Source organism: Apis mellifera, linkage group LG8, assembly GCF_003254395.2.
Source record: "Apis mellifera strain DH4 linkage group LG8, Amel_HAv3.1, whole genome shotgun sequence".
Classification (NCBI taxonomy): Eukaryota; Metazoa; Arthropoda; class Insecta; order Hymenoptera; family Apidae; genus Apis; species Apis mellifera.
The window spans coordinates 11,656,919-11,682,562 of record NC_037645.1 but is presented as its reverse complement, the minus strand read 5'-3'; the positions used below and the strand labels follow the sequence as shown (position 1 = coordinate 11,682,562).

Sequence of the window (25,644 nt, the reverse complement as noted above, 5' to 3'; positions counted from 1 at the left end):
GAAAAGTATTATTAAAATTGTTATATATAATGTCAGATTTTTATTTATGAATTGTAAACATTTTCAATATTGACATAATATATTTTTATTACATATAAATACAGAATAAAAAGTTTTTGACTTAAATATAAATCAATACTTAAACTTGAAATTTGAATCTTTGTTATTTGAAATATATATTTGTTATATTGTATATTTATAAAATTTTTTTTTAATATGTTATTTCTGTAAGTATATTATAAAATATAACTTGCTAAAGAAAAAATGAAATTGACATGTGATATGAATATAATTTTATTAAATCATTGATTTATGTCAGAAATTTATTAACACCAGTGATCAGTAATTTATAAAGTATATTTCATATCTACATTGTATTTTATATGTATTATATATTCATAATGATAAAACTTAATTTCATACATTAAAAAGTGATAATGAAATTTTTATAACTTAAAACTCCAAAGTATTATTTTATAATTAATAAAAACTTTATGGAGTTAAAAATAAAAAATAAATTGGTAATTTTTAAATATATATAATTATATTTTATTTGATATATTCTTAAATTTTATGAAGAATCAAAAAAGCAACAATTAACCATTAGCTATTTTCTCAATCATGAAATTTATAAATTAATAAAAATGAAAAACTATTGAATATTATTATTAATTTAGCAATATTAAATTATAATTATTGTAATTATTCTGTATATATATATATGCGTGCGAGCGCAACACAAATTCACATAGAATACACTCCATCAAAAATGTGCGTTTATGTTGTGAAGTTAATTATGTACAATTTATATATTGAAAAGGAATTGAATTTATTAAGAATTTTATCGCATTAAGAAATAAAACAATAAAGATGGTTTATTAATTAATATGTTTAATAATCTTATTAATATATACCGAGCATTTACATATTATTAATTGATATTCATACATAACAAACATATTTTTATTAAAGTTTAAATACTTTAGAGTTTTATGTTTTACTAAAAATTTAATATATCTTATTTTAATATCTTATAATTTTCATTCAATTAAATCAAAATTATTGATTTATTACAAATAATATAATATTAAAAAGAATATCAATAACTAACATTATAAATTATTAATATTTAAAATTAATTTTTTTTATTTTGCATTATTATTATTGTATTATAAATATTTATATATATTTTTTCTCTTATTTTCACACCAAGAAATTGTACGCGCAGTCGCGCTTTAAGTATATATATATGATATATATATCATATATATATATAAAGGAATTGCGTTTATATAGTAAAACATATCTTATTTTACGTAGCAAAAACAATTTATTATTGGTTCACTTAAATAAAATACATATCATTATATTATCAATTGAATATTTAGTTTATTTAAGATAGACACAATTTTTTTTAAATTGTGCATATACTATAAATGTTCATATTTTGTGTTTTTGAAATATTGATCGTGTAATAAAAAAAATTTGTGTTAGAAATATAGTTTAACTTTAAAAAATAAAATCTGAAATAAATCGTGAAATATTATTAACATATATTATTTTATATAAGAAAATAGATCATTATTTTTTATAAAAAAATCATTTATGAAAATGAAAATGAATGATTGGCATTGTTGATCAATTTATCATTTGGTTTTTGTTCCAAAGAATCGGTAATATTATTATTAATGATTTTATTTTTTATTAAATTAGAAATTTTGTATAAATCAAATTTAATAATAAAATTATTAACAATATACTGATCATTTTTAAAAGATATAAAGAAACTTTTAATTTTTATTGTTTGATTAATGTAAAACCAATTAATTAAATACATATAATTTACTAACAAATTAATATTATAATTATTGTTATATTTTTTTATTTTTTATATTAACTTAAATTTTTTCTAAACTAAATTTTTAAGTTTTTGTTTTTTAATTAAATATTTTATAAATGTATATAGAATAATAATGTGAAAGTAAAATATCAAAGTAATAATATAAATAAATAAAAAAAATGTATTTAAAGATATATTATATATATACATATATATTTTTCTCCAGTTTCTGCCTCATCTTAGTGAAATGTGTAATTGGAATGATTTTGGAACAGTGAATAATCACATTATTGGTTATTGGCTTAGATCTTGATAAATATAAATGTAAATAAAATGCTTTTCTTTTATTTGTATCATGGAAAATAAACTTTTTTGAGGTAAGTGTAATCTCCATATTCTCAAATATATAATATATAATTTTTTTTTGAAAATAATTATAGAATATATAAATTATTAATCATAATAATCATTTTATATTGTGGTTTAATATTAAATAGTATTATTGTAATCGTACTTTAATTTAAAATACTAAATTGATAATTTAAAATAAAAAAGATGAAGATATTAAAAAAACAATATAAATGCAAATAATAAAATCGTTATTTTTGTAATTCTTTTATAAAAAGATGTATATTTAATTTTTAAATTTATTGTTCATCACTATTATATATATTATTTGAATAATTTTAATATGTTTATTAATATATATATATATGTCAATTATACATAATTTTACATGACATTACATGTAACATGTACACATTATATGCAAATATAATATTTTTTAATATTATTTACTTAACATTTATTTTCATATTTATTTCTTAAAATAATAGTTAATTTTTTATATTTAAATAATTTATATTATTTTTAAATAGTTATATTAAAATATTTTATTTAAAAATAATAAGTATAAATAATTAAATTTCTAAGCAAAATTAATTTATCTGTAATATATAATTAATATTTTTTTTTATATACTAAACAATGTAAGTGCAATTAAGATAAAATTTGTAAAATATTTATTTAGCTTGGATATGGTAACTATGAATTCTGAACAATCGGCATGTCGCCGAAAACCAAGTGAAAATAGTAAAATTGGAGGAACAGTTGATCGATATAGAAATAGAGATAATCAGATAAATCAATGTAATAATCAAAATGGCCAAGCAGTTGACAAATCTCCAATTAGTCCCACATATCACATCACTGCCTCATGTGCCGAAGATACACCTAATTATCTTGTGTATCAAAAAGTAAGTTTCTATGTTTCTATATTTATATTTTAATTTATTAATCTTTTAAGGCATTAAGGCATTAAGTAAATATATTTTATTATTTTTTTACTTTTACGTATTTCAGATGGAAGCTATTGTAGAAAAAATGTCAGATGAAAGTACAGGTGTTCCAGTAAAAACAGTAAAAAATTTTATGACAAAAACACCTTCTGTTTTTACTGGTAATATATCATAATTTTACTTAAAGCTTTTTATTGATTTTTTTCTTTATTTTTTATTATATCATTAATTATTATTTTAGGTACAGATTTAATATCATGGATGATGAAGACCATGGCTATAGATGATCAAGGTATTAAAACATTAAACTTAAATATAAGAGGAAAAATTATAAATATAATATAGTATATATATATAATATACTATATAATATAGTATATTAATCATTAAATATTCATTATATTATTAATTAATTAATAATCTTTTAGATTTGTTTTCAATTATAATTTTAATATATGTTTAAAATAATAAATTTTTATCAAGTTATTATTTAGAATCATTAATTCATTCAAAATAGTATTTTATTATTTAATTGCACTAAAAAAGAAATAAATTCATTTTTTAAGTTCAAAAGAACAAAAATTAATATAATAATAAAAATTATTTATAAAATAAAGCAAAAAGCAGAAAACAAATCCAAATTTTCAAAAATTGTAATTTTGCTCAAAAATAAAAAGTTTCATTTAAACAAAGATACAAAATTATACTAAAATTATATTTTTTTAAATTTTTTAAAAGATGAACTTAATAAAAATAAAAAAAGATTATATTATATAAATTATATAAATGATTATTATTTATTTAATAATTTATTTATTATATTATTTTTTTATATAAATTATTATTATTATATAAATAATTATTAAATATATTATATAAATGATGATACATAATTTAATTATGTAAATAATATTATTTTTTAAATGTTTTTTATTCTTTGATTTTCTCTCTTAAAGATGATTTAATTTTAATTAATGATAAATATATTAATATAATAGAGGCACTTCATGTGGCACATCTTATGGCATCTCATGGATATTTCTTCCCTATTGATGACCACTGCCTTACCGTAAAAAATGATAATACTTTCTATAGATTTCAAACACCATATTTTTGGCCATCAAATTGTTGGGAACCAGAAAATACTGATTATGGTATGAAAATTATAATATAATTAGAAAAGATTTTGAATAAAAAATTATAACTATATATTTTTGAACTTTAACATATGAAAATAAATAAATTAATAAAACATTAATTCAAAATTTAATATTTTAAAATCTTTAAATTTAAAAACATTTATATTGAAATATTTAATATTTTGTTATAATTTTGATAAAATTTGTTCGTGATTTAAATGAAAAAAATTATTTTTATGTAAATATAAATTTTATTTTATTAAAGTAAATTTCCAATATAATACAAAATATATAAAAAATTAATATTTTACATATTAATTATAATATTTTATATTTAATTAAAAAAAGCCTCTTATGAATATCTCTTATGAATATTGTTATTAATTTCAATAATTATGTAATTAATATATGAAATATTATAGAAATATTTCTTTTATTTTAATTTTTACAAATGATTAATTTTAAAAAATATATATTTAATTTTATTTTTCAGCTGTTTATTTATGTAAACGCACAATGCAAAACAAAACACGTTTAGAATTAGCAGATTATGAGGCTGAAAATTTAGCTAAATTACAAAAAATGTTTTCAAGAAAATGGGAATTTATTTTTATGCAAGCAGAAGCACAAAGTAAAGTTGATAAAAAACGAGATAAATTAGAAAGAAAGGTATTAGATAGTCAAGAAAGAGCTTTTTGGGATGTATATAGACCAATGGTAATAATTCATAAAATTTTATGCTCCAATAATATAATATATAATATATAAAATTGGGTAATGAAACTTAATGGTTAAACTTTTTTATAAATATTAATTATTATTTTGTTTTATAATGGAAACATAACTAATTATCTATATTATTTTTAACTCCCAGGAATTGGCAAGAATATTCATTAAAATAATTTCTTGAAAAACTTCTATCTAAAAATTGAATTGAATTATAATAATATTACAATTTATTTTAGCCTGGATGTGTTAATACGACAGAAATGGATATTAAGAAAGCATGTCGTACTTATAAACCTTTCCCAAAGTTAAGTAAACATTTACAATTAGAAATGGCTAATACTGACATTCCTTCTCATTCAGAATCATATACAGTATCTTCATTAGAAACATTAAATAAAGAGATTGAAATATTAAAAGCTAGATTAGATAGATCAAATATAAAAGTTTCAAAAGTTTCAGAGGCGTAAGTAAATATTAATTATTTTATTAAATATTATTAAAATTTTGCTATACTTATACATATAAAATTTTTTTTGACTATATTAATTTGATTAAACTGTATCTTATTTTTATATGTTTTTATTTTTTGATTATTTTTTAGTTTGATTGCATATTTTGAGCAGTATATAGAGTATGATCCATTTTTCATACAACCTGAATTCACAAATCCATGGATATCAGATAATTCTGAAATGTGGGAGCAAGAAAAATTAGCGTATGTGTATTTCTTAATTTATATTTTATTTCTTTAATATTATATACTAACATGTAAATTTATTATAATATTATTAAATAGTAAGGAAATATCAACAAGAAGAGTGAAAAGATGGGGTTTTAGTCTTCAAGAATTATTACAAGATCCTATTGGTAGAGAACAATTTATACGTTTTCTGGACAAAGAATTTAGTAGTGAAAATCTAAAGTAAGTTAGTAGTATATAAATATATTAATTATATATATAATTTTAATATAAAAAGAATTCTAGTTTAGATGATCATATTTAAAATAATATATATATATATAAACATATATAATATATAAAAAATGAAAAATTTAATATTTATTTTGATATATATTTTCTTTATATATTTTTTTTAATTAATATATAATTAATAGCTAAATTATTAATTAATAATAATTATTATATTTATATAAATGTTTATATAAAACAATAATTTATAATATATAATATAAATATATAATATAATATATAACAATAATTATATAGTTATATTATAATTATTTTGAAAATATCAGATTGTTTGATTTGATGATTGAAACTAGAATATTTTTCTAAAATAAAATATGCATAATATATAATAGATTGAAAATAAATTTTTCTTTGATATAATTAGGTTTTGGGAAGCCGTACAAGAATTGAAAACATTACCTCAAAAAGAAGTTAAGAATAAAGTGAACGAGATTTGGAATGAATATTTGGGTCCAGATGCTAGTTGTCCAATTAATGTTGATTCTCAATCTTATGAGATAACAAAGAAGCATTTACAGAAACCTGATCGATGGTGTTTCGACATTACAGCGGTACAAATTCCAAACAAAAAATTTTCGTCACAATTAAAAAAAAATTTTGCAAAAATATATAAATCGAAAAAAAATATTGAAATATTTAGACTGAATAAATTTAATTCAATAAAGAATTCAATAAAAATAATAATAATGGACAAACTATGAAAATGTTCCATGATATTAAATTTTAGGCACACGTTTATCATCTGATGAAAAGCGATAGTTACTCAAGGTATCTTCGATCGGAAATGTATAAGGATTTTCTCAGTGGCTCGAAGAAAAAGGTCAATATATCATTTATGAATTATATTTTGTCATATTAAATTATATAAATAGCACGTAATATTTATATAATTATTAATATAGTTACAATTATTATAATTGTCATTGCTATTATAATTGTTATTTTATTATTCCTAACATCATTATTTTGATTTATAGAAATAAGTATGAATATATTGTCATCTTTAAGGTTGTTAGTGATTATATTGTTATTAATATCATCAGCATTATTATTAACATCTTTATTGTTTTTGCTTTTATGCTTATCGTTATTGCAATTGTCGTCGTTGTCATCATTTTCATTATCGTTATTATTTAAATTTAATTTTTTATCTAATATTTAATATATATATTTTTATATAATAATTTTTTTATTATAATTTATTATAATATTATATTTATTATTTTATTATTTTTTATATTTTATATTTTATATTTATTATTTCAATATTTTTAAAATTTGATATTTCTTATATTTTATTTGCATATTTTATTTTTATTCAATATTTAATCTTTTAATCTTTTAATTTAATTTTAGGAATTATTATTTTATTGCGGGAATATTATTTGATAGATTTTTATTTGTAAATATTTTTTTCCTTTCAAAATTTTTGTTAATTTTTAAATACAATTTTTTTATTAATATTGTATCATTTTTATTATTATTTTCATTAATTTATTATATAATATATTATATATATTAATATATATTAATATTTATTACTGAATATATTATTTATTGATTAAATATGAAAATAGAGATTTAATTTTTTATTTAAATTTTATTAATATATATATTATATATGTATATATTTAATTTATATGATTATAATTTTTGATCTATATTTTTTTATTGATAAAAATAATTGTTTATACTTAATAAATGAAAACGGTTTACAGAATTGAGATGAAGAACATTTTAAAAACTATTTTTTATTTAATGTATAAACTAATTGTTTATTACTCATTCTAATATATATTTCGATACTCTTTTTTTTGATATCATTTCATGATTTTCATCATCATTATTATCATTATTATTGTTATCTTCGCTATAATCATTGTTGTCTTTAGTATTAATATAACTATAATATATTGATATTATTGTTTTTTAAAAATATTTTATTGTATTTCATATATTTATAATTCCAAATTGTAATATGTTGTAAAATCATGAATCTTATAAATATTTTATAGAATTAGTCTAAGGAAAAATATCGTAGCATTATTATCTTCTAATAAAATTACATCCTTTATTCAATTATTTCAGACTTCGGTAAAAGGTATTCGTTCTATCGTATCGTTCAGTGGACGCAGGGACACAGCCACATCATAATTACCAGCTTATAAATTTTTCATAAATGATTTTGAAAATATTTCCAATTCTTGTGTTATATTTTCATGTTCAAATCGATTTGAAGAGGAATATAATTATTACGCTAAGAGTAAGTATGTAAAATATTTTAAATTCAATTTTAATACGATTTCCATTTGCTTTATTTCTATTTGCTTCCACAAAAATTTTATGAAAATTAATAGTAAATCATTCTATAAGCTTAGAAATAGTTTTCATAAATAATTTATTCTATAAGATATATTATTGATAAGAAGAAAATTTTAAAATTATATAAAAAAATTCTATAAAGATTTTTTATAGATTACATGTTACAATGTTCAATTATTTACATAATTTTAATATATTTTTTCGCATTTTAAGTAGTTTAAATTAAAATAAACAATACAATCGCGTAAAATAATAATTTTATATGGAATTCTAAAAAAGAAATTACCAAAAATTTCTCGAATATGAAATATTTGAAGTTATATTCAAGTTGACAATTCATATTTCATTATAAAAAATTAATTATACACATATGGATGTTTCGTTAAAATATTTTTTATTAAATAAAAAAGTTCTCTTATTATTAGATAACAACTTATAACAATTAAGATACATAATTAACACAATGATTGATTGATGATATATTATACAATAAAATTTTAATAAAAACACTCATTCTATTATATTCTTTCATATTTTAAAAAATATGTCAATGCGACATTAATTGAAAAATCAAATATTAAGATATATAATCCTTATCGTATGAATATATAACTCTGTATGCCTTTGATGCTTATAACTCTACATTATTTATTTAAAAAAGAAATAATAGAATATCACACACCTATTTTCATATCTATTATATTTTTCATGAATAGAAAAATACATCTATAGTAAAAAAAACGTGTTATATGAGAGATTACTCATAACTATTTGTAATCTTGTAATATTAACATGTACTTTAAATCAAATATATATTAGAATAACAAAATATATTGTAAATATAATATAAAAAAAAATAGTGACATATATTTTTATCCAATAATATTAGCATTTATTAATTTTCAAAAAATATTTATTGTTCTCTAATTAAAATGTACAATGTTATTACATATATTAAGTGTGTATATTAAGAGATATATTTATAGAATTTAATTCTCAAGATCACAATATCTCTATTGCTTTTAATAATAAATAAAAGATTAATTTCAAATTATAGTTTATTTGTTTCCTAAAATTACAATTTCTTTTAAAAGAGAAAAATGCTGAAAATATCTTTAATTAACATTTTGTATCTTGTTTATCATCACTAAAAGCAAATATAGACAAAAGGAAAAGAAATGATAAAAAAAGAACAGAGATAGAATAAATATTAGAGAAATTAGTGCTATCTCTAAAGTCTCGTAAATGAAACTCATAGATAAAAAAAGTAAATATTATAAAAAGAATAGAGAGCATAAAAATTGACTATTAATGCCATCTCTTAAATATTAAAGATAATTCTCTAAAGAGATATTTTTAGTAATCAAGAGATAGTATTAACGATCAATTCTTATTCTACTTATCTTACCTTTCAAAAGATATTTTTAATCAAAAGAAAATAATAACAATTAATTTTTAATCTATCTTTTTTCTTTTTTTATTATTTTTACTATCCTTTGTATTATATTTTATTTGCGACATTCTAAAGATGGCGTTAATGTCTTAATTTTTAACCTATTTCTATCTCTTTCTTCATATTAGTTTTCTTTATCTACATTTGTTCTGTATGATTTATATATTCAAAAGATTTTGACTTCGATATCTGAATATAAAATTAAAATACTAAGATATATAAAATTTATGACATATAAAACTAATATATATATAGACTAATATATTTGTATTATTATGATTTAAAAAATATCCATAAATATCCATAAAAATTACACGAATTAAAGTTCGATTTCATTTATATCACATATATTTAAATACATGTAGATCTCTAATATACACATAAGGAAGATATATAATAAAATATGAAAATATAAAAAATTTAATTTAAGAAATATTTATTTTTATGACATATTGTGTTTTATATTGAATATTTGATTATATTTAGTATATCTTTAGTCTAATAACTATAATCAAATAATTATAATTTTAATATTTTATTATTAAGAATAAAAATTTGTCGAATATACTATTTTTGATAAAATACAATTTATTTTAGATCATTACAATGTTATACTTTACATAGACGGAAACATATAAAATATTATATAAGGAAAAATAAAAAAAAAATTGAGCAATTGTCAGTACATACTTCTAAATATTAATACTGAAAATAAAAAATAAACAGAACATAAGGAACATAAATGTAATTAATATATATGTTAAAAATCACAATAATTAAACAATAATTGAAATGAAAGATGAAAACCTATTTATCATATAGGATATTTAAATTAAAATTATATTTTATTATTATTATCTTGTAATCATAAACTTAAAAGATTATTCAAATATTTTTAATAAAATTTTAATTACTATAAAGTTATAGATAATAAACTAAAATAGATAATAAAAAACAAAATTGAAATAAGAATATACTTAATTATACTTAAATTAATTTAAATTAAGTTTAAAAATTTTTGAAAGGATTTTATATCTTCAAATATTTTATCACATTATTATAATATTTAAACGTTTATGAATCATATATAAAAATTAATAATATTATTCATGATAATAAATAACAAATTTTTATCGTAATAAAATTTAAATTTTAAATAAGCAATAGTAATATATGTGTATCCGTGTATAAAAATATTTCACTAATAATAATTTTAACTAATAAATATTTTGATAATTATATTTTTTTTATCATATTTAATAATATATATAAAAATACTAGCATGAAAATATTTTTAAAAAATAAAAAAAGGAATATAAAAAATTTTTTTTTTAATAAGTATGCAAAAGAGTAAATATTATACGTAATATTAGTACATAATGTATTTAAAATATCTTATATAATATATATGTATGTAAAAAAATTATATACAGCATAATTTTTTTTATTTTAGATAGAAAATACATATGATAATATTTTCTCGTATTTCTTATTTGTTTTCTTCACATTCATTTTTTTAATTCGATCTAATTATAATTACAATATATACATACATATATGTATATATATTGTATTTATATTACAGTTAACAAATTATTTCAAATATAAATTATTGAGTTATAAAAATTGTTTTTAAATTATATTATTTATAATATTGTTACAAAAACCAATATAATGTTTAATAAGTACATATTTAAATTAAAAAGTTTAATGTTTCAACGTGACGTACTTTATATATAAAAAAAAAATATAAAAATAATTTTATCAGATTATGTGCAAAGATTCATTGATAATAAATGATTAAATTATAATAAATATAGAAAATAATTATACGGAATAGAAGAGTTTTAAGTCCATCGATTTTTATCATTTTTAAATATATTATGGACAAGATTTTAAACAACATTTTCTTTTGTATATTATCATCCCTTGGTTTTAAATATTTGCAAGAAAAATTGTTACTATTTATAAAATTTTTTTAAATATAGTTTTATGACTACATAAATCACCAGTTATTTATTATTTCTATAAATATATTGTAACACATGACATTCAAAATGTATAAAAAAAAAAAACTTTTTTATGAATTATGATGGAACCAAAATATCTCAAATCCAATGCCATATTACTATATATCAATACGTACAGATTCTTCAAATCTATGGAAAACAAAAATAAAATATAATATAATATAAAATATAAAATTCTTAGATGACTATGACATTATAATGATAGATAAAAAGTGATATTGATATTCATTGTAATTTTTTGAGATTTGAGATATTTTAAATCCACAATAATCCTGAATATATATACTTGTTGTCATCATGTTTACATTAATAAGAATAAGTAATCACATGTTATGTGCACGGATATATATGTATAAAAAAATTCTATGAAATTAGAAACAATCTTTTTTTTTTTTTACAAATATCTTGAAAACTAAATGGTAATAATATACAAAGAAAAAAATTGTTCAAAATGTTGATAATTCAAAAATCATTGAAATCGATGAGAATTTATAATCAATATCAATAAAAAAAATTGAGTATTTAATACATAATTAATTAAAATTTTCAATGCACATATTCAATTTTCAATACTAAAACAATGCTTACATATATTTCGAGTATATATTTCGTAGTTTACAAAAATGCCTATTAGACGGATCTATCATGCCTATAATTCATTCATTCTATCAAAATCCTCAATTTTTACAGTTTCATTATTAATTATGACATTAACATGATATTTTTAATAATTATAGATTTATTATTAACTGGAAAAACTATTTTTAAAACAGAGAATAGAACAAGATATATGAAAGAGGTAAAATAGGACAAAATAAAAACTACTTACGAAAAAGAAATATATTTAGATATAAACTTGCTAAATGATTTATGATTGAATGTAATATTATTAATTTGTAATATGTATATAAAATATTTTTTATTTTATATGATAAAAAATGGAAAAATGATCATGTTAAACTTGATAAATGATCATGATAAACTTATTATTTAGATTTAGTCAGTGCAATGTATAATAATTTTTGTGAATAATAGTAAGTTACATTTTTTGTTTTTAAATAATTAAAATATTTATAACTATATGTTTTTTTTTCTTACAAAAAATTCTTAAAAATTATGAACTTTAAAAATCCATCAATATAGAATATTTGTTTATAATTAACATATATATTATTGAATATATATATATGTATATATATATATATATATAATTAAAAAATATAATAGAAATATTGCACAATAATGATTTTACTTAATGTTTATTTAGTATATGATTTTTTGAAACATATGAATATATAATATTATATTATAATGTCAGATGAAATTAATATACTGTTAAATTTAAGTACCAAGAAATTATTAAAGATTGATAATAATAGTACTAAAAAAATACTTTGGTACAATTATAAAATCTTAAAAAAAGGGATAAATTTATTTCTTTTTAAAATTGAAATAAGAATAATATATTAATTTGAGAATTTTTTAATTTTAAAAATTAACATTTTTTTAATTATCAACTGTGCTTTCATTCAATATTATTCAATATTATTTTCCATTATTTTTTAAGTCATAATGATTAAATTTTAAAAACAGAATAATAAATGTGAAAAAATAATAAACATTAATAATAAAAATTAAATTTGTATCACATTAAAATATTCATAAATTTCTAATTTCATAAATAGAATGATTCAAGCATGATCAAAAATGCCATTGCGATGATAATCCTATGTTTGTATACAATTTCTAATATTCGTGAACATTACAAAACATATCTTATTATCTTTATTATAATAATTGTCGTTATTGATCAATTAATGAACAGCGATTTTACTGTATTATTTCTATATCTTTATAAATAGATTATTGTATACAAAAACGGACCGCTACGATATTTAAATACTGTTTTTGAATCTAATAGCGGGAGAATTATTCTATATCCAATTAAAATTAAAAATTTTAAATTATACGATTTACATATTATTATAACATATCATTCTATTTATCTTAATATTTTTATAGTTTGATTATTAATTTCATATATTACATAATTTATTATTATGTAACATATATTATTATTATTACTAATAACTAATTATTAATACTAGTAGAATTTTATGAATATATTTTGTATCTTAATATTTTTATTTTTAATCTCGCTTCTTAAATAAGATTAAAAATTATAAATTGCTAATTATACATGTATGTACATATAAAAATTATATCAATGTTTCAAATAATAATAATACTATAATAATAATAATGATATATTATTATACATCTATAAGTAAAAAGATTAACTTATAATTATAAATTATTTAAAATGACAGATTTTTGTAAAAAAATTAACATTTAGATGGCAGTTAAAAGAAATAATACTTTTTAATTTTTTAAAATTGTGCAATATTCTGTTATTATATAAATAAACTAATAATTATGAAATGTTATACATCTTGCAAAGTTTTTTTGTTGTTTCTCTTTATAAGTGGTACAACTGCCCACAATGCAGTGCCTAAAATAAGTATGATACCAAAAGCTAAAAAAATGGGTTTATATGATCCTACAGTTTCAAATACAATACCACAAATAGGTGGACCAATTAGTTGAAGAACTCCATTAACAAATAAAGATATTCCATACGATGAACTTAATTTTTCTGTACCAATCATATCTGCTAAAATTACTGTTGTGATTCCAATATACATGCCTGATGATAATCCAAATAATGCACAAAAAAAGGAAAGCATTGCATAACTTGTTGCCATAGGTAATAATGCTAAAGCTATTCCACTGGTACCAAGACCACCAATGAAATAATAATACTTTGGCATAAAATCAATATCTGATAATGAAGCACCACTGATTCGTCCAACTAAATCAAGAGCAGAAACAATTGATAAAAGTAACGCAGAAGAATTTTTATCAAATCCTTGTGAAATGGCATAAGAAGGTAGTAAGATCATGAAATTGGTATTGCTGATAGCTGAGGTAGAATTTGAAATGAGAATTACTAAATAAATTGGATCCTTTAAAACACTTAGGTCAAAGAATTGTCTTTTACCTGTGACTTCAACCTTGGATAATGATGTCCTAGATGTTGATTTTTCTGATAATTCTTCTGATTCTTTTGTCTTCAATCGTTCGTGTATTTTCTTATCTTTATACTCATTTGATGATAGATTGTATAATTCTGGATTTTCATCTTCTAATTTACAGGATGTTACATTCATTTCAGAAATGTTACTTTCTTGCCATGAAGAATTCGCATTCTGATTTTCGGTATGTTCTTGTTTTTTATCTAGATTTAATTTATCTTTGTTAAAAATATTTTCTTTTTCTGTTTCATTTATCTTGTTTTCAGTTACATCTTCGTTTTTATCTTTCAAATCATCATTTACTTTAGGATTATTTATCGCATTTTCTGTTTGGAAATTTTCTTTTTTTTTTGATGTTGTTTCATTTTCAATAGTGGATTCTATATAATCAACAGATATAAATTACATTTAGTTTAAAAGAATATTCGAAGATAAATTAATTTTTTAAATTCAAATATCGCTATATAAAATAGTTATCAAACTTCTATATGTATTTTTATATATATATATATTTTGTTTTAATTAATTAGATACAGATAGTATTTATATAATATTATTTATATAATATTTATATAATACAATATTATAAAAATATCTATATTTATCTATTATAATATATATTTTTAAATATCATTTCTTACAATTTTTAGATTCTTCTAGATTAAAAAATATTCTTATATTGTATTAAATTACCTGTTGACTTTTGTTTATCAAGAACTGGTTCATCTATAGTTAATCCTTGATTATCAATTCCTCCTTCTATTGGTACTGCAATCATATGTTGTTCGACAGGATGGTACAATAAACCACAAACTAATGTATTCAATGTAAGTGCACCCATGACTAATACTGCACCTCTATAAATAAACAATATTTTTTTATATATATTTTTATATGTAAATATGTATAAATGTTAATATACTATATATTTAAATTTATATTATATGATATATAAATTATTATATTATTTAATTGTTATATAAATAAGTTATATTTTTGACAATAATAAATATGTATAAAAAATTGATTAATACATTATAGAATATAATTAAAATAATATGAAATATGTATTTTTTTGTTATTTATTAAATGATAATAATTATTAATGAGATGACAGAATGTACATTTATAGTATAACAAAATTAGAATATAATAATTTTTAGCGATTATATTACCTATATCCAAAACAATCGAGAAGATACTGCAGAAACGGGGGTAATACGATAGTTCCAATAGCACTACCAGAAATGCATAGGCCATTTGCAACACCTCGTAATTTTTCAAAATACGAAGTGACAATGTACACCGTTGGTGGAAACGTTAATCCGGCTCCAATTCCAACCATCAAGCCATAACTATAAAAATTATAAAATTATAATATATTGTATAACATTATAAATAATTTGTTGTAATAATATAAAATTTCTGAATAATAATATAGAAAATAATTTTTTGTTTCATAAATATGTGCTTCATTTTATTTTTTTTATTAACAAATAAATTTTTTATTAACAATAATTTTATTTAAAACTAAAGATTTTTTACCTGTTAATGAAAAATTTGCCTTATGCTTAAGTCAAATAGTACACAATAATAACGAATTAATTAATTTATAATCAAAAATATTATCTTTCAATTAAAATAAAATCTGAATAATTACTAATAATTATGTTTTAAATGAAAAAGAAATCATAAATAAGTTATAAATTATATTTAAAAAAGATTTTATACTTAGAAAATGATTTGATTTTTAGTTTTTTCTAATATATTCTAATGAATTTTTTAATTTGAAGAGTTCATTTTATAAAATTTCTTTTAATTCAAGAGTTTTCAATTATTTCGTGTATAATATCATAAAATTTATTGAGATACTTTACATTCCATTATTTATCAAAATAAATAATTTTTATAAATTAATAACTTCAAATGACAATAATCTTTAATTATGTAAAATATTCTAGAATTTTTTCTTTTTAAAATTTTATTATTAAAAAATAAAATAAGAGTGGATATCTTTTCGTTATATATATATATATATATATATATATATATATATAAATTAAGATAAACAATTACTAATGAAAATATTAAAATTTAAAAAATAGTTTTATCATACCTAACGTATAAATAAGAAACTGAATTAGCAAAATAACTCAGCATCATTCCGCAAGCCGCAAAAGCGCCACCAATAATGGTTACTGTTTTATAAGAATACTTGTTTGATAAAATGCTCGATAATGGACCTATAAAATATTACAATATAATTATAACATATCAATAATTGCAAATATTATTAAGATTCAACTTCAATTTTATATCAATGTTCATATCAGTATATAATTAAAAAATATGGAATAAAAAATCGTTTACCTAAAGAGTTGTACAAAAAATAGCATAAAGCTGGCATCCAGGAGGCAGCGGTGGAAGAAGCTTTGAAAACATGAAGAAATTCGACAAAAAGGACACCGAACGATTTCACGGTGCCCGGAATGAGGAAGTTCACAATAAGAGCTGAAGAAAGAACAACCCAACCCCATCCTCCGTCCGGCGGAACCAACTTTGTTTTTGCATTCTTTACTGTCATATTGGTGTGAAGAAGGTGGAGAAAAATGCTCGATTAAGTTAATCTGTAATTAAACCAAGCATAATATTAAATAATTATAATTATAAAAAAGTATATAATAGTTTTTAATAATTTTTAATAATAAATTCGCTTGTTAAGAATGAAGATGGAGTATTTTATTATCAAATATAGAAATCCGTATATATATATATATTCGTTTATGTATTAGGTTTAAATAAAATTTATATATTCTACAATACCGACAGCGATAATTTTAAAAAGAATACAGATTTTTATATTTTTTGTTAAGATTTCGTTAAATTATTACCAAATTATCGATAAATATAAATAGATCTTAATTATATATAAATTTGAATTAATATTTTTTTTAAAAACATTAAATAATTTATGATATTCATAATTGAAATAATCAGTTTATATGACGTTTATCTATATATATATTTATTTATTTTCTTCTTCTATGAAACTGTTTCTATTCATTTCAGCTTAAGAAAAAAAAATCCTTTGAATTTCAAGTTAATGACACACAAGTAAAACCTGATAGGATTCCTGGTCAAGAAAAAGAAAATCCTTTGAATTATGATTTAAGCTACATTATGTGTATGAAACTGTTTCTATTCATTTCATGTTAATGGCACACAGGTAAAACCTGATAGGATTCCTAGCCAAGAAAAAGAAAATCCTTTGAATTTCATGTTAATGACACACAAGTAAACCTGATAGTATTCCTTAAGGTTAAGAAAAAGAAAATCCTTTGAATTATAATTTAAACTACATTATATATGAAACTGTTTCTATTCATTTCATGTTAATAATACACAGGTAATAATACTATCAGGTAAACCTACCAGTATACCTGGTAGGATACCTGGTGAAGAAAAAGAAAATCCTTTGAATTATGATTTAAGCTATGATCTTCGATAATTTTTCGAAAAAATAAATGAAATTTTGCAAATTTATTTTACAATATATAATAAGTATTTAAAAAATTAATTATCCTTAATTATATTGTTTATTCGTTAAAAAAAATATTACGTAAAAGGATCCTGTGGATCCTGTTTTGTTCCATTATGAATTCGATTATTTGATCAATCACACTCTGCAATGATTTATGAACACAAATGTAGATATTAATGTGAAAGACATAAAATAATCTCTATTCTATTATTAGTATTAAATTTTTATTTGATATTTTTATATGGCTATAAAATTTAAAATATACATTTGTATAATAAATGTTAAAATGTGTTTCTGACAAGCCTTTACAATCTTTCGATTCGTCCTTTTCCATTATAATAAGAAAATTAAATTTTTAAATACGCAGGATCTTTTACGTACAATCAAATTGAAAGTTGTAGCAAGGTTAGTAACAAGCCAATTTTAATTACGGTGTGCAATATCTCGTTCTATAGAAAATTAAGTCAAAGGTTTTATAGTTTTATATTGTAATAGCAAATTGACTAGAGTTTCTAAAATAAGTATAATACACAAAACGTTCATAAAATCTATAAGCAATTAAAATTTACAAGTTTTGAGGATCGAAAAATATAATTTCGAAACGGAACACCATTTGAGGTACTTATCTTAATCTTTATTAACGGGTCCATCGTTACCTGAGTCATAAATTTTCATATAAACTTCAATTGTAGTTATAAATTTCGAAGCTGGCTTTATGAAAGAGAACGGTTTTTTTTATTTATATTATTCATTAAAATTTTTGTTTATTCTTTTCGTAAATATTGTATATATATTTTTTTTCATTATTTTTATATTTTTAATTTTGTCAAATAAAATAATTTTTTTTACAAAAAAATTTATAAAATTATAGAATGATAAATTTGTAATGTTTTGAAAATCATTAGACAATAATAATATTTTTTGTTTATTAATCCTTCGATATATTATTTTCTCTAAATTTAAAAAACCATTATAAAGAGAAAAAATTCAATGCTAAAAAAGAATTCAATATTAGAATTTTGTTACTTTTATAAATTAATATTAAATAATTTATATTTGAAATATATCTATTTAATATCTATTTCATATAATATTTCGTTATATAAATATATTTTACAAACGTGAAAATAATGTTTCATTTTATCCCATCGTCTAAAAATTAATAAAATAATATAGAATATTAGAATTAACGTGAAAATAAAATATTTGTGTTCTATTTGTATTTGGAACAGAGCTAAAATTGTAAAATAAATATGTATAGTTATATTTTCTTCGACAAATAAAACGGTTGTTTAATAACAATCAGAATATAAAATTAGAAAAATCATAGAAAAATTACATAATGTTATAATTACACGATGTATGTGTGTATGAATATATGTATATATATACACACTATACATACAATTGTTGAATGGGTAGTCACGTGAAGACATATAGACACGCGCATGCGTACACGCATGTAAGAAAGAAAAAGAGGTTTACAGAAACTTTTCTATAAATTTCTAAGTCTGCAATTATACTTGTATATTGAAACGTATGTATTCTGTTAATTACATAAAACATTTTACGTAAAACACGTATAAAATATTCGAACTCGAATCTTTTTAAATACTTTTTTTTTTTTTCTAAATGAAAATCTTATAGACCGAAAACATTTTAAATTAACCAATATATTAACCAATATATTAATATTACCATTTCACGCTGCTGACAAAACTCGTCGAGTGAGTAACGAAAATTGTTGCATTTCGATTCAAAATATTAGATCGACTTAAAAGACATTACTATAACTAAAAAAAGTACTCAATAGCAATTGTTCTCAATATTGACATTTCACTACTAAAGTAAGAACTGAAAACATTCGTAAAAATATTATTATAACATCTGGCGGAAGATATAAAGAAAGACGTAAATACTTTTACGCGAGTTATGTGATAACATGGGTAATGTATTTTTACGTGACCAATGTGAAATATTTTAATATTAATCATTATTGAATAATGTCTTTCGATTCATTATCACTGTAATATACGTACGTACGTAAGTTAAAGTCGATATATAAATTTTCATATATAAGAATTTTGAAAAGAAATAATTTATCGTCAACTCGACTGTAAAAATTAACACGCGTTATCAATAAGTTTTTTTGATATTCTAATTTGCAAATTTTATAAAAAAAAAAAAAAAAAAAAAAAAAAAGAAAGTAATATTTTCCCATTATTACGTATAATAAAATAATTATTATTCGAAACGAATTTTATTTTCAAAATTAGACGTTAACCGTTAACATCTTTTGCGGGTCAATGGCTGGTATCGGAATAATTAACGATGAAGAAGAAAATTACAATGTGTGTCTTTTCAGTGTTACTCTGGAATGATCCGTTCGTGATGTTGCATGCAAAATAAGCGTTACGCACCTACCTGGCAAGAATAAATGTCATTTTCATTAGAACACACGTTCAATGAAACAGTAAAATAAACGTGCTCTGATTATTTCTAACTTTTACGTGAAAAAATGGATATCGGATCAGGAAAGAATCTTTAAATGTAAAATATTTTAAAATCTCTGTCTCTCTCTCTCTCTCTCTCTCTCTCTCTCTCTCTCTCTCTCTCTCTCTCTCTCTCTCTCTCTCTCCCCTCCCCCTCCCCCCTCCCCCCCCCTCTCTCTCTCTCTCTCCAACGATTATTTCATATAATAAACGATATTTGCAAAATTATCAAACATTATATTTATTATATTTATATTATATTATATAATTGTCCATGGATTATCGAACAAGTCGCCATTATTTTCGCGAAGGAAATTAACGTTACTGTGTAGGAAAAATTTTGGAAAAAAAAAAAAAATATTCATCGCGATATATATATTTTGAATTTACGATAAGATAAAGGATAAATCAAATAAAATTTTAGATATTTAAATAATCGGTTATTCTTGCGTGAGAAATAAATTTTCAGTAGTAACATGAGACTTTAATTACCACGAAGCAATTGACACTTTGCTAAACGTACTTGCACGTGTTAAAATTGCGCGTCAATCGAACAAGCATGTTCTAATAGATACATTTTAAGAAACTTTTTATTTTGCTTATCATTAAGAATCTTCGTGTCATTCAAAGAAAGGAAAAAAAAAAAAAAAAAAACGAACTATACCAATTATATTTATTTTGAAAAATCAAATTAATGCAATCTTAATTTAGTGAAAATTTAATATATAAAAATTTCAAATGAATATATCATATCGTTTTATTCAATATATATATATCATAGAATTTTCGAATTTATTTTCAATACAAAGTTTCGAATATATATATATTCGAATACAAATTTCAAGTTTATTAATAAAAAATATTTCGTTTTCTTAATAAAGATAATAGAAAAAGATTATTATTTCCTTTGTATAGATATAAAAATTTTAAAAAGGAAAAAATGGAAAAATATCGCGAAATTAAGTAAAACTTTCAATTATTATTGAAAGTTATTAAATTATGTATTGTCTAGCAGCACAATTGTTGGATCATTTTTCATAAAGGTCAAATAACGTTAGAAGAGGAAATACCACTGTAAGTTAGCGGCAATGCCTTGGGCGATACGAAGATTTTAAATTACTGACGTTAAGTGACGCTGGAACAGACCTCCAAGAATGTAAGAAACTTCTTAAATATCCCTATCTCTGCACCTCTTATGGACTCTTTACGCGGAAACAAGTCCTGCAACTTATACCGTAAATGTGCTGATATTGCTAAGTACGGATATCTAAAAATAGCCTCTTCTTCTTCTTCTTCTTCACCGGGTTCATTTCGATAAAAATCCAAGACCTTAAACTTGCCGCATCCGCTTCTAAGGTTTTTATCGTTTGGCAAAAGGGAAGAAGAAGAAGAAGAAGAAGAAGAAGAAGAAGAAGAAGAAGAAGAAAAAAAAGAAATCTCTAAAACAAAAAAAGGAGGAGGGGGGGGGGGGAGGAGGAGAGAAAAAAAAAGAGATGCGAATACACCGAAGAGGTAAAACTCTCGAGAATATTTTCACAAGTGGACACTATTGAGAGTGAAAGTTATTGTCGGACAGTCATTCTTAACGCAGTGTCCATTTACAAGAAATAACTCTCGAGAGCAACTCGCAAAAGAGTTTTTACTTTCGAACGTATTCGTATTCTAACAATGATGTTAAACGGGCATTAAATATGTATATATTCCCACGTTTTCGATTTTGATCATTGAATTAATATATATACATATATATATTTGTTCGTTATTATAAGCAATTAATATTTAAATATTAAGAGATAATATTATCTTAAAACGAATGATGGAAATAAGAAATAATAGATTTTTTTTTTAAGGTAAACAAATTAATTAAATTGCAATACAAATAATATATAAGATAAGTAACAATAATAAATAGATAAGTGAATTTTAATTTAGTAACTAAGTAACTAGATACTAGATAAAAGAACTAGTAAAACTTAGTAAAAAAATAAAAATGTAAAAGGATAAATATAGATAATAATAAATATAGATAGGATGAAGTTTATAGTCGAAGAAAATAGTAGTAAGTCGTGATAAAAAGTATGATGAAAAAAATAATGTAAATTAGATTAAGCAGTTTACTAAAAAAGAAAAAAAAAGTAAGGAAAAACCTGAAGTGAAGGAAAAATCTGAATAATAAAAAATTATTACAGTTGTGAAAAAGGATGTAAAATGGTAAAAAGCGATATTACCAATAATAAAAATGTCGAATGGTATCAAATCATAAAAATAGCGTTATAATTATGAAAAATGACACTAAATAACAAACAAAATATTGCAATAAGTGGCACAGAATGGTACAAAATCGTAAAAAAAAGTATTGCAGTTATAAAAAAACGATACCAAAAATAGGAGGAAACAATGCAAAGAAATAGAGAAAACAACGGATCGTAAAAGGAAGAAAAAAAAAAAAAAAAAAAAAAAAAAAAAAGAAAAAAAAAAAAACCATACGTTTTAAACATTAAAGCTTTACGAATAAATAAGAATATTTTACGTGCAAGTTATTAGTCATACTGTGCTTGTTATCGTAATCATCCAATAACTCAAGTCAACCAACAATTTACATTAATATTTTCCTCTTACAAAGATGTCTTGTCTTAGGAAGACACGGGGGAAAGATGAGTCATCAGAATTTCTATCATCATAAATCTTTAACATTATTATATTTTTTTGTTTTGCTATACAAAAATTTCCATCGATTCTTTTGGGACAGATGAAATTGCAATAAAAGATTTTTTTACAGGCGCTTTATATGATGCTTTGGTGGAAGATTATTTTTAGCCAGATCTTTGGATTTTACTGTTTATAAAAGCAATTTAATCGGTGACTATCTTTAGTATTGCTCACAATATTACGAAGGTTTTTTTTAAACAGCAAACAGGTAAATCATAGAGTCATTAAATATCGAATTCCTTGAAAACTCGTGTTAATTGTAATATGCATGCGCATATTAATATTTTTCAACATCATTAAAAAGATAGAAACATCGCTTTCGCATAAAAATAGTATTTTATTAAATAGAAAAGCAATGGATCGATCATTTAGGAAAAAACATCGATTTTATCCTATCTTACCGTGAAATCTGAAATCACATGTCGATTCAATTGTATAATTTATTTGTTTGTCTTTTTTTTCTTGGAAATTAAATAGCAGTTTTAAATATATTATTTCTATAAAGATCATTCGAACAAATCAATGTTACTTTATCATTTAATTATTTCGTTACTTTTAAAAGATTCAATTACAATAAGAAAATTGAAAATTAAAATAAAAGAAAAATTTATTTATTTTTTCAATTTTTTAATTGTTCGTTTCTTCAAAAATTTTTTCTTCAAAAAATTAAAAATTACAAAAATTATTATTCAATTATGCAATATTATAACAATATTATAATTACAATAGTTTTACATATAATTTTTTCCTATTAATTTATTAATTTATTATATATTTAAATTTTTTCTAAAAATTTATTAATTTATTATTTATAAAAAAAATTATTAATTTAAAATAAAATTCCTTCTATTGAAAAATTAGGAATTATAAAAATAAAAATAATAAATTGTTAAATATTATTTAATATAAAAAATACTGTTGAAAATTCTGTTAATATTCTATCATTTAATTAATTTGAAATATTTATAAGCAATTATTTATATATATATAATCTATATAATTGCAAAAATAAATTTTTATATATATAATTTAAATATTCTTTTTTTAAATAATAGTTTTTCAATCAATATTATTTTTATGTGCAATTATAAAATTTATGTTACATATAATAAAAAGAAAAAGTATATACTTATGATTCAATAACAAGTTTCTCGTATTAGATTTAATTAAATAATATTTGAAATAAAAATAAAGATTTAGAATAACTAATAAAAAATAATAACAAATTTATTTAATACAATAAATAATATTGATAACAAAAATAAGAATCGAAAATTATTTACAAAAATATTATAGAAATATATTAAAAAAAAATCATTAATTTTATAAAATCTTAAATTGAATTATGTTTAGTTTTGTGAAGTATCACAAGATAATATTTAAAACATAAATGTTGCCGAGAATCAATAAATGTATCGAAATTTAAAAATCGGGATTTTTTTATATTTATTACATAAAATAAATTATTTATTTCGTATAAATTTGAATAAATTTGCAATTTATAATTCCAGTAATTAATTAATTTTCATATTCTATATTAAAAATCATAGGACAATGCGATAATTTTGCGAAGACAATAACCGAATAATAGCCGCATCTGAATGATAAACGTGCACTGACCTGTAGAGGTTCCGCGACCTATGCAAACGGTAGTCGGTCCACTAGACGCTCCGTAACACTAGTTTCTAGTTTAGGCAGAGAAGGGCAACCCGGCCGGAGGAATCTTCATGGGACGTTCACTATCATCGTGAGTCTTGAACTAGACTGTGCACAGGCACTGAAGAACTCGTTCCTTTCCCTCTTCCTTTTCTTTCAGTCCAGCTCAAGCTAGTGGCGGAGGGACACCCGAAGGTTGCCCTCGGCTTTAACCAAACCAAAATGGTTAGCATATCGTGGTATAATATAAATCAAAACATCTTCATTCGTGAAACAATCTTCAAGGATCGAGCTAATAAATCGCAGTGTTCTATGTAAAATTATCTATTGAACATCTGACATGTGACAA

At 20.2% G+C, this 25,644-nt stretch overlaps 2 protein-coding genes across 4 annotated transcripts; one reads left to right on the top strand and one right to left on the bottom strand.

Annotated features, from left to right (window-relative positions):
* Positions 1–1,521: 1,521 nt before the first annotated feature.
* Positions 1,522–8,391, top strand: LOC409912 (regulator of G-protein signaling 7). The gene is made up of 13 exons (XM_393403.7): positions 1,522–1,673; positions 2,067–2,217; positions 2,871–3,096; positions 3,203–3,299; positions 3,380–3,430; positions 4,137–4,292; positions 4,771–4,994; positions 5,243–5,469; positions 5,608–5,721; positions 5,803–5,928; positions 6,362–6,548; positions 6,725–6,817; positions 8,086–8,391. The coding sequence occupies exons 3-13, from the start codon at positions 2,878–2,880 to the stop codon at positions 8,149–8,151; spliced, it is 1,560 nt and encodes a 519-aa protein (XP_393403.3). The 5' UTR covers positions 1,522–1,673; positions 2,067–2,217; positions 2,871–2,877; the 3' UTR covers positions 8,152–8,391.
* A 5,767-nt stretch (positions 8,392–14,158) lies between these two features.
* Positions 14,159–25,398, bottom strand: LOC551263 (monocarboxylate transporter 13). 3 transcript variants are annotated; one of them, XM_026442342.1, is made up of 7 exons: positions 25,260–25,398; positions 17,268–17,524; positions 17,014–17,140; positions 16,073–16,252; positions 15,591–15,754; positions 14,864–15,277; positions 14,159–14,785 (listed from the first exon to the last, which is right to left on the bottom strand). In XM_026442342.1, the coding sequence occupies exons 2-7, from the start codon at positions 17,479–17,481 to the stop codon at positions 14,247–14,249; spliced, it is 1,638 nt and encodes a 545-aa protein (XP_026298127.1). In that variant the 5' UTR covers positions 17,482–17,524; positions 25,260–25,398; the 3' UTR covers positions 14,159–14,246. The 3 variants fall into 3 exon arrangements, with proteins under 3 accessions (XP_026298127.1, XP_006568577.1, XP_006568578.1); XM_006568514.3 differs by having other exon boundaries at positions 14,159–15,277; XM_006568515.3 differs by lacking the exon at positions 25,260–25,398 and adding an exon at positions 20,137–20,334 and having other exon boundaries at positions 14,247–15,277.
* Between the last annotated feature and the right edge of the window lie 246 nt (positions 25,399–25,644).